Source organism: Pollicipes pollicipes, unplaced genomic scaffold (genome assembly GCF_011947565.3).
Source record: "Pollicipes pollicipes isolate AB1234 unplaced genomic scaffold, Ppol_2.1 Scaffold_5724;HRSCAF=6776_pilon_pilon_pilon, whole genome shotgun sequence".
Taxonomy (NCBI): domain Eukaryota; kingdom Metazoa; phylum Arthropoda; class Thecostraca; order Pollicipedomorpha; family Pollicipedidae; genus Pollicipes; species Pollicipes pollicipes.
The window spans coordinates 7,965,273-7,975,281 of NW_023596746.1; the positions used below are offsets into that span (position 1 = coordinate 7,965,273).

At 58.0% G+C, this 10,009-nt stretch overlaps 2 protein-coding genes and 1 long non-coding RNA gene across 3 annotated transcripts in view; all 3 read left to right on the top strand.

Annotated features, from left to right (window-relative positions):
* LOC119102428 (leucine-rich repeat-containing protein 45-like) overlaps positions 1-3,191 on the top strand; it is an 11,131-nt gene extending 7,940 nt beyond the window's left edge. The window contains exons 7-11 of the mRNA XM_037225795.1: positions 796-1,017; positions 1,407-1,557; positions 1,890-2,042; positions 2,552-2,680; positions 3,151-3,191. Coding sequence (XP_037081690.1) covers positions 796-1,017; positions 1,407-1,557; positions 1,890-2,042; positions 2,552-2,680; positions 3,151-3,191 — 696 coding nt within the window. The remainder of the gene's footprint in view (positions 1-795; positions 1,018-1,406; positions 1,558-1,889; positions 2,043-2,551; positions 2,681-3,150) is intronic.
* A 518-nt stretch (positions 3,192-3,709) lies between these two features.
* On the top strand, positions 3,710-4,792 carry LOC119102318 (uncharacterized). Its single transcript, XR_005094685.1, has 4 exons — positions 3,710-3,773; positions 4,203-4,325; positions 4,422-4,512; positions 4,741-4,792. It is a non-coding gene; the product is annotated as an uncharacterized LOC119102318 (long non-coding RNA).
* A 932-nt stretch (positions 4,793-5,724) lies between these two features.
* On the top strand, positions 5,725-8,944 carry LOC119102430 (reticulocyte-binding protein 2 homolog a). Its single transcript, XM_037225796.1, has 6 exons — positions 5,725-5,735; positions 6,026-6,164; positions 6,422-6,595; positions 7,012-7,140; positions 7,373-7,494; positions 8,534-8,944. The coding sequence occupies exons 1-6, from the start codon at positions 5,725-5,727 to the stop codon at positions 8,682-8,684; spliced, it is 726 nt and encodes a 241-aa protein (XP_037081691.1). The 3' UTR covers positions 8,685-8,944.
* The last annotated feature ends 1,065 nt before the right edge of the window (positions 8,945-10,009 follow it).

Genomic DNA, 10,009 nt, shown 5'->3' on the forward strand with positions numbered 1-10,009 from the left:
TTGGTTCATATCTTTGCCACCTATGACTGCATTAGGAAATCGCACTGATAGTGTTCATAAACCCCCTGCACTGTTCACACACATGTGTGAGTTGACACAAACAGCTGAATTCAATGCAGGGGTACAGCCAGGATTTTCTTACAGGAGGGGCCAGAGCTTGTTGAATTTACATCATCCTAATTTCTGATTTTCTGTCAGGTGCCCTCTGTGGTGAAAAATGTGGGCCTCAGGGTGGGAAGGGGAGGGGCAGGCCACCTGTGCCCCTTCCTTGGCTGTACCCCCAATCCAATTCATTATGTTTTGATTATGGCAGGATCCCTTTGGTTGGGCTTCAGAGTGCATGGCAAGCAGGGTGCTGCTACTCACTTGCACCCCAGCATGCATGATAGGTCTTCATTTCCATTCTCTAACTGTGAAATAGTTAAAATTAGTTCTGATTTTCAGGCATGTCTTTAACACAGCTTTCTGTTCAAGAATTCCATTTTACAGTTCACAGTCATGTCCAGCAGATCTAAAGGCAGAGGAGTTGAATAGTGTGTTGGTTTTAGTCTAATTAGTATCATTCTTTCATGTTGAAGTGAATGTCCTTTTTGCAGCACAACTAGGCTTGCATTTTTACATAAAAACTGGTCTATGCCCTGCCATGGTCAATTCCCAACACATGACCACTTTATTCTATCCAGCATATGCCATATGAATATTTTCTAGGCAGGCTGACTGCACATTCCTGTTTTGGTTACCAGCGTAGGGCATGCCTGCTTCCCATGATCAGCCGTTCTCCTGTCGATTGCACAGTGGGCGCTGTCCCACACCACACTGCACCTCTTGCCGGGCGCTAACGGCGTCCCGCGCGCGGTGCGCCGCCGTACCGTGAGCAGGACGGACGGCCGACTGGACCTGTCTGGCAGCGACGTCCCGACCGAGCAGGCGGCCGTGCTCGGCAACCTGCTCTCCACCACAGCCGACGTCACGCAGCTCTGCCTCAACGACTGCCTGCTCTCCGAGGATGCCCTGAAGGTGGGCCGCGCGCGCGCCGCCGCCTGTGACGTGGCATAGCGCTGTGCGGATAGGGCGCAGATGAATCAGTAGATGTCCGCCTCCAGTGACGTTCGGGCGTCGCAGCAACCGTACGCAGCTAAACATGCTCCCTAAACTACAACGCACGACGTCCGTTATTTGCATTTTGCCGCTGCAGTATAAATTGTGGAATTATAGATTCACAGTGCTTTGTTCCTTCTTCTTATCCGATCAGGCCAGTCGTCTTTGTGACTCCGTTTTGTTGTGTTTGTTTGTTTTGTTTTTGTTTTTGTTTTTTGCTTCGTGGCATCCGTTTCTGGTGGCCTGTCGCTGGTTCTGCTTTGTGGCTGCTGAGCCTCTTCATGCTCACTGACGGCCTCTGTCTCCAGGCACTGTGCCTAGGCCTGTGCCTGAACACATCGGTGGAGCTGCTGGAGCTCCGGGGTAACAACGTGCGCGGCCCAGGCACGGAGCACCTGGCCACCCTGCTCAAGAAGAACGGCCGCCTGCGCGCGCTCACACTCGAGTGGAACAACCTCGGTGAGTCGGCACACGTCACCTGACGCTGCCCGCAGGCGTTTGGCTGCCGCGCCTGCCAACGTCGCCACGCTGCACGAGTGCGTGTCGGGGAGACCTTTCCCTTTACGAAGGGCGCTTTTCGCAGGTGGTCATACCGATCTTAGTGGTTGCAAACGATGGCTGGCTTAGCTTTGCTACAAAAGACTCACGGTGTCTCATTTTCACGTAGCTTATGATCATTTTCTGTCAGAGATGGCTGGGACATCGCCATGTTCTGTAGTCGGCAGCCACGCTTTGATGGCGTCGTGGCCGCCGCGAGGTGCGTATCTGGACGCGTCTCGCGCCGTCGGCAGGCCTGAGCCCGCCGTCGTTCCGCGTGTTTGCCGACGCGCTGCGCACCAACCGAGGCTTGACGTCGCTGGACCTGCGCAGCAACCAGCTGGACCACCAGTGCGCGGCGTACGTGGCGCGCGCCGTGGCCTCCAACCGCCACCTCAGCCACCTCGGTAATGGGCGGGAGATGTGGGGAAGAGAAGGGCCAGGCGCTCTAACTGGGCAAATGTAGGCCATCCTTACGCAAAAATCAACCAATGCCCAACCACGATCATTCCCACGATATGGTCACGTCATTCTTCCGCATATGCCTGCCGAATATTTTGCATGCATGCGTGCTGCATGTCCCTGTTTCGGGTGCCTATCATCGCCCATCGTTGCTTGAGGTGGGACTGTGCGGGTTGTTACATGATCCATTAATTACATATTGTAATTGTTTTCGGTGTGCCATATCGGTCACGGTGATGGCTAACGAAATACCACGCTGATACGGCGGGCTTTGGCCTGGGTCAAGTCAGAGATGCTAGATTCGATGCCCTCGGTCTTGTCGTCGGGCGCTGCATGCGATCGAGCGTCCGGCCCGTCTGTCTGCCATCTGCTCCGACACGCGGGGTGTTAACCGCCCGTGGCCTTTAGTGCGGAGACGCCGCATGTTAGCACCACACGTCCGTCGTGCCCCCAGACCTGCGCTGGAACGGCGTGGGCGTGCTGGGCGGCCGCAGCCTGGTCGACGCCCTGCAGGCCAACAGGTCACTGACCTCGTGTCCGGTGGACGGTAACGCCCTGCCGCCGACCCTCGCCCAGGCCATCGGTGACGATGCCGGCTGCTGCTTGTGGAGACGTGCTGCGGTTGTCAGACCCGTGTCTCTCTTCCCCTGCTGTAGGGGTGTGAGACCCTGGTCTTTCTGCCTCTGTCGAGGTGTCAGACCCGTGTCTTTCCGCCTCTGTTGTCTGGGGTGTCAGACCGTGTCTTTCCGCCTCTGCTGCCCGTGATGTCAGACCCGTGTTTCTCCGCCGTGCTGTCTGGGGTGTCAGACCCACATCTCTCCGCCTCTGCTGTCCGGGGTGTCAGACCCCGTGTCTCTCTGGCCTCTGCTATCCAGGGTGTCTGACCTGTATCTCTCTGCCTCTGTCCGGGTGGTGTCAGACACGCGTCTCTCCTCCTCTGCTGCCGGGGTGTCAGACCCGTGTCTTCTCTGCCTCTGTTGTCCGGGGTGTCAGACCGGTCACTTCCGCATCAGCTGTTCGGGGTGTCAGAACCCGTGTCCGTGGCTGTTACAGCTCTCCGGGTCCGCAACAACCAGGAGCTACTGGAGTCGTAGCGGCACAGGCGACCCGAGCTGCTCCCTCCTGACCGGCCGCAGAGTTCAGGTGAGACCCTGCCGGGCGCCTAACGTTCGGCCGTAGCCTGCCGCCTGTCGCACATCGCCTGCGGCACGACCCGCGTGTCGAGGCCGTATAGAAAAGTTGATCGCCGTACACATGTCTGTTTAGACAACTGCACTGGGAAGTGAGGATTTCTTGGCGGCGGTGAGACAAAATTTCCTGTTCTTGGACTGTATTGCTGTGAATCTATATGAGTGACGTTCATGTGGAGCCGAGCTGTGTCATAATGTGGACTCGATGTGAGTGCGTGAGCTGATGCTCACATCACTCACATCCGTGGTGTTCTCACATTCCGTGTGTCACTCACATTCCATGGGTGTTCGATTCGTGGGCGTGGCGTGCGGCTGAGCGATGCGGGCATTGCGGACGTACCGTGCCCGCCCACGACTTCCGTGGATGTTCATGGTGAATGTCCAGACACTCACACAGAGCTCCCTGTACAGAGCTGTGGACGGCCAGGTGGATGGAGTGTTCCGGACTCTGGAGACGGAGCGGGCGTCCTTCTCAGGAGTCCAGGCGTGAGTGTTACTGTCCCCTGCACCGGCACCTGTTGGCCCAGCGCGCCGGCCGTGTACGCTGGCCTTGGGTATGGAAAGTCAGCGATTTCGGTACATAGGAAGGCCATTGTTTTTTCCGTATACTTAACGCAGTTTCTAAGGAAGGGATTCCCTATTTGCTAGATAAGAGCTGATGGTACTGATTGAGAATACATGTAAATTCTCAAGCCGTGAGCGCCCCTGACTCACAAGTTGGCTGACAGGCAGAGATGGATAGTCTGAGATCAGCGAAATCAGAGTCAGTCGTGATTTTTTCCCAGCGTTTTTACTCCAAAAGTGTTGTGATGGCCGGCTTTTATGCAGCTTGACACCCAGCAACGTTATAGACAAAGTTGCTGCAGCTGGCGTGACGTGCATCATATATGTAGACAATTTCTCCGCTTTGTTTAGTGACCTGACCTTCCAGCTGGGTCAGCTTCAGGAGGCGCTAGAGGAACGGAAGGCAGCCGCCCAGCTTCTCACCTCCAAACTGTCTGCCACCACTGCCAAGCTGGAGACCACGGAGAAGGACAGGTGGGGGCTAGCTGGTATCTTACACTAACAGCCGTTACGAATGCCGCCGAGTTTGGCCTCATAATCTCACTGGCACCAAAACGCCTTCGTCACCAGGGCGGAACTGGAGGAAGAGTTGACAAGCTGCCGGGCCGAGCTGGCCTCCGTGAACACCACACGGAAACAGGAGCAGGAACAGCATAAAGAGGTGCGTGGATGTGGCTAGTTTCGGTGTGATGGGATGTAATTGTGTACGTCATGTGTACTTCAGCTTGGAGTGAGCGCGCTCTGCATCTCTCTTCCCTCCGAGTCCTCTGGAAGCAACCAGAGAACAACGCCAACCCGCTGGGACGTCTGCTTGGGACCTGACATAAGTGATGTGTGACGTCACCAAACGCCTCATCCTGTCTGACGGGATGTGATGTGACGCCACCAGGCGGCGCAGCGGGCGGAGCAGCAGCACGGCGAGCAGGCGGCGGAGCTGGAGCGGCGGCTGGCCGAGGAGCGCCAGCTGCGGCTGCAGGCCGAGCGCCAGCTGGCCGAGCAGGCCGCCAGGGCCGACCGGCTGCAGCAGGACGGGCTTCGGCTGCAGACGCTGGTCGGCTCGCTCCGGGACGACGTCCAGGGTCAGTGGGGGCGGAAGGCCCCTCCCTGGGATCGGATGGGGCCGGACCCTCGCGGGGGACGAATGTAACTGGCGATGCGCCCGTGCGTGGGAACGTATGCGCCTCTGAGAGCAGTGGACCTTGTGAGGCCCCGGGGGTGGGTTGGTGGGCTGCTATCTTCGGAGGCCGTTTAGTATCATCCCACAGTTTGCTGGCGCGAGCGCCGCGAGTCAGGGTAGGACGCGGCGGTGAGAGGGATCAGCTGGCGGGTGTCCGTGCATTGCTGGCCGATCAGCCGACTTGCGTCGGCAGCTAGGTCGCCACCTGCCACCGTCGCCAGTCGACCCCTGACCCGCTCTGACCGGTGTCACCAGCGGCCACCGAGCGGGAGCAGCTGAAGTGGCGCGCCGAGGCCGAGGCGGCCGACGAGCAGCGCAGGAGCCAGCTGGCCAAGGTCAAGGACCAGGCGACGGCCGCCGCCGCCAACCTGCAGGTGTGCTCCGACGCGCGTGACTGCCGACGTCACCACAGGAGAAGCCTGGCTCGGCTGTCACTGTCACCATGGTGACTCCATCCCCCTTCCCCTGAAGACCTCTTGTCACTGAAGGTGATCTCTTGATGAACCGATCTGCGTTTGGGGGACGAGCTTACGCACTCATGCTCTGCCAATCTTGACAGATTCCACCCTTTTCTTATTATGAGCAGACTACCTGTAACCTTCAGCCTCCTTTACTGCTGTTAACTGGCCCAGCTGAATCGGATCACACCTCACGCTTCTCCCCGCCTCTGCTGCCAGACCCAGCTGCGCCTGGGTGATGAGCAGAGGGTCACCCCTTGCGCTCCCCACCTCTGCTGCCAGACCCAGCTGCGTTGCGTGATGAGCAGGCGGTCACCCTTCACGCCCCTCCCAGCCCCTGTTTCCAGACCCAGCCGTGTTTGGGTGGCGAGCAGAGGGTCACCCATCACGCTCCCCGCCGCTGCTGCCAGGCCCAGCTGCGCCTGGGTGGCAAGCAGAGGGTCACCCATCACGCTCCCCGCCTCTGCTACCAGACCCAGCTGCGTTTGGGTGGCGAGCAGAGGGTCACCCCTCACGCTCCTCCCCGCCCCTGTTGCCAGACCCAGCTGCGCCTGGGTGACGAGCAGAGGGCAGCTCTGGAGGCGCAGCTGCACGAGGCCGGCCAGCGGGCTGTACACCGTCTCCCGAGAGCACCAGGAGGAGCTGGCCGCGCTCCGGCTGCGACTGAAGCAGCAGGAGGTACGCCTGGCGCGGCGCTGGCAGGTCACGCCACGGCCGTGGCAGGCGCTGCTGAGAGCTGACAGATATCAATGCTGCGGAAGATGTGTAATGTGCGTGATGTCGGCATCTGCGGTTTGCACGTGTCACTGTCCAAGCCACTAACCGAGGTTCGATGCTGAAGAGGAACACGGACACAATTTATATGGATTTATTTCCAATGCTGCGAGGCGTTTGGTGATTGGTTACCTGTAAGGAGACTGGCCCGTCCATTACAGGACGACCGCTGCCAGACTCTGCAGGCCCAGGTTGACCACGTCCACTCGCAGCTGGCATTGGCCGGCCAGGAGAGGCACCAGCTGGAGACAGCCAATCAGCGGCTGCAGGGCAAGACGCACCAGCTGGAGCTGGACGCCCGCACGCTCCGCTCCGAGGTGGAGTGCCTCACCAAGGTGACGGCGGGTGGAGGGACCTTCGTGGGCGGCGCGGTCCAACCGTACCCGGCCGGCACACCGCCAGGGGGACCCAGCCCGGTCCGATAACGGCCCGAACTTCCCGCAAATGTATCTTGCCTTTAACAGTTCTGGATCAGCTTGGACCGCACGCGGTCGTTGGTGGCGGTATCGTGATGATGATGATGATGATGAGGATGATGAGGATGATGAGGATGATGAGGATGATAAGGATGATGATGATGATGATGGTGATGATGGCTGCGCCAAGGTAATGGCGGTTTTGCGTGGAGCCTTATTGTCGGTGGTGCACGATCTTCTGGTGTCGCTCGTTAGGAGTTGGATGGCCCGATGGCCTGTCTGTGAATGCCCCGTCTCTGACTAGTGGAACTGACCGATAGCATGGCGTCCAACAGGAGGTGGAGCTGAAGCAGAGGGAGGTCCAGGGAGCCGTGGCCAGAGTCAGGACCGAGCTGCAGGCCGAGCTGGACGGCATCGAAGCTGCGAAGGCGCTGCACCAGCAGACGGAGAAGACTCTCAAAGAGGTCAGTGACCCGGACGTGAACTCGGGCCGGAAGCTGTTTGTCGGAACGTGCGAAATGCATTGCCCGGTCCATTCACGGCCTGGTAGAAGACGGAGCCAGCGTGCGTCCTCGCCTGGACCCGTTGCCTCGCGGTGTGCGATGTCAATGGTCGCATTCCGTAGTGAGTGGCGCCGCCCAACCAATGACCGTTGTCTGTTCGCACACGTGACTGTGTCCCGACCCGTGTGGCCAGACGCGCTCCCAGCTGGCTCGGCGGGAGGAGGAGCTGGAGAAGGAGACGCGACGGCACCGCGACGATGTCAGAAGGCTGCGCGATGAGCTGAAGCGTCGAGAGACGGAGATCATGAGGAACAAGTACGTGACGGCTGACTGGGACCGTGGCAGTTCGCGGTGCCCGCTCGAGTTACGGACGCTGTTCACCGCACCCTTGTCCGGGAGATATTGGCTAGTTTTCGTTTTTTGTTTTTGTTTTGCTGGAATGCTAGCGCAGGCCGGGAGTCTTCGAGCGATGTTTCTTTCTTTATGCTGATGTCACCAGCTCCTCGGTTGTTAATGAGGAGTGTGCGCAGCACGAAATGACCATGGCAGGCTGCGCGCCCCTGACAACCTCAGTTGTTATTATATTTTTGGGAGGTGTTGGATACCTCGATTACTTTGCTAACTGCGTCAATTTATAATTTCTTTTTCCGACTTATCTGGGTTCTGGGATAATTTCAGCTGATATGGGGTTAGACCGTGACCTTGAGGGAAAACATCCAGTGCTAACATCCGGTCCGTTTGTTCCATACCATAAGTGGGTTATGTCGATTAGCAGTTTTGTTATTGTCGTTGGGTTTTGTCTATAGGAAAATAGCGGCAATTTAAGTTTGCGTTCAGTGAAGTCGTGGATAAACCACAATTTAGTCACAACATTAAGCATCTTGGAACGGAATTCGCAATATGCCGCACATGATACGATTCGTGGTATGATCAGCGTACGCTGTATGCCTTGTCGAGTCGCACGTTTTCGATTGGTTCTGGACATCCAGCGAATCGGACCCGACTTGAAGGTGGGACGTAGGGATAGCGTCACAATGGAGGCGTGAGATATCGAATGAACGGATTAAAGCCACACGACAGGGTGGTTTCAACAGTTCACAGTTTTGCATCAATCGCTTTTGTATCGACCACAAGAACATCACTGTAATCGAGAACGACTAAGATGCCAGGTCGCCGCGCATTTATTGGTCTCGAAATTGTGTGGTGCCTTCACCACATCATCTGTTCGCTGCAAGATTGCGGCCGCTGTTCTCACGCAGGTCCAACAGCTGCAGCGACTCTGGTGGGGCTGAGATCTCGGCACCAGCCACGCCGAGCATTGTCCCCCCCCCCCCCCTCTCCCCCTTTTCCATAGGGAGGACGAGCTACAGCGGGCCGCCATCCTGCACGGCGCGTTCCGCAACTACTTCAGCGCCTCGCCGCAGCGGAGCGGCCGGCTACGTCGGGGCTCGTCCGCAGCGGACCCGGCAGCGGCAGCGGCCGCTGAGTCCGAGGACGACCACTGAGAACGGGACCGGACCGGGTCCGGAGCTCGGCCACGGCGGCGGAGCAGGGGTCCAGACCATGGCGACCTGAGCGGGGGAGTTGCCGGGACCGCCCGACCAAAGACGTGCGAAGTGTAGTTGCCTTGCGTCCTTCTGTGGCGCAGGGACGGGACCAATGCCGACATTGTGGCGCCTAAGCCGTCCATTTCGCTGTCAGTTGCATACAGGTGCTTGCATAGGTGTTTGGCGAGTGTTCAGTGTGTTTGTAACGTTTCTAGTCATCGAGGACCAAATACAGTCTGCATGGAGATTTGCCATGTTTGGCGCGGTATAGTGAAGGCGAGCTGGCTGTATGTATGGAGCCTTGTATTCCTTTGGGAGAACCTTAGTCTTGATATATGTCATGGCACCTCAAAACCGAATGTAATCACCGAAAAGGCTACAAAAGCACCAATAATTGAAAACAGGGGGCACGTGTCATCCTTCTCCCTAGGGCTGAGAGGCCCAAAAGGCCTTCTTCGGGACCAACAAGTAAGGGCCCGATTTGAGGGCCCGAAAGGCCGGCCGAAGTTTGTGTTTAGGGGCCACAGCCCGCTAGGCCGAGCAATCCAATGCCAGCCAGAGGATCCTGTGCACTGTTCGGGGGACCCCCTGAGTGAATATGGACCCATACGTCGATCATGCACCACCAATACCGCACAGCCGACCCCGTGTCGGTATGAGCCTTAGGGCTCACCTCCCACGCAGGGACAAAACCGGCCCCGCGACTTACATTAACCGGGGCCCCTGTACCTGTCGGGGCCCACATCGCTTAACAGGGAATCCTGCGTTGGTATGGTGTCCCTGGGGCCAACCAAAAGCAGTGTCTGACGGGCCCGAAGAGCGTCCCGAGCGCCCACGATCAACGGCCCGATTGGACGGTAAAGGGGCTTGAAGGGCTGGCTTAAGGTCACATAGATGACAGCAGCCTGTGACCTGAAATATCAGTCAGAGAGCCTCTTTCAGCAATTGAGGACCCGGCGAGACAATGTGGGCGTTTATACCGACCAGAGACCACCAACTCCGAACAGTTCGCTCCGTGTCGGTCTAAACACCGAGGCCCATTTGCCAAGCAGGAGCAAGGCGGGGCCCACGATTTGCATTGGTCTGGGTCCCTGAAACAATGGCTGGGCTCCTGTGTCAGTCACGGGCCCACAAAGCCTAACAACTTGTCGTGTGTCAAGGGTCTCGAGTCGCTTACAGGACCATTTGCTGAACAGGGACGGGACGGGACTGACCCCGAATGCTAGAGGGTCTCTCGCGTTGATCAGAGCCGTTTGACAGTGAAAGAGAGCATGCGAACTTGC

Excerpts from the sequence above, each read along its gene's own strand:
- LOC119102430 (XM_037225796.1), top strand. Across the intron at positions 6,596-7,011 it reads AGGTGGAGTGCCTCACCAAG|GAGGTGGAGCTGAAGCAGAG; the intron begins GTGACGGCGGGT and ends GGCGTCCAACAG. Across the intron at positions 7,495-8,533 it reads ACGGAGATCATGAGGAACAA|GGAGGACGAGCTACAGCGGG; the intron begins GTACGTGACGGC and ends CCTTTTCCATAG.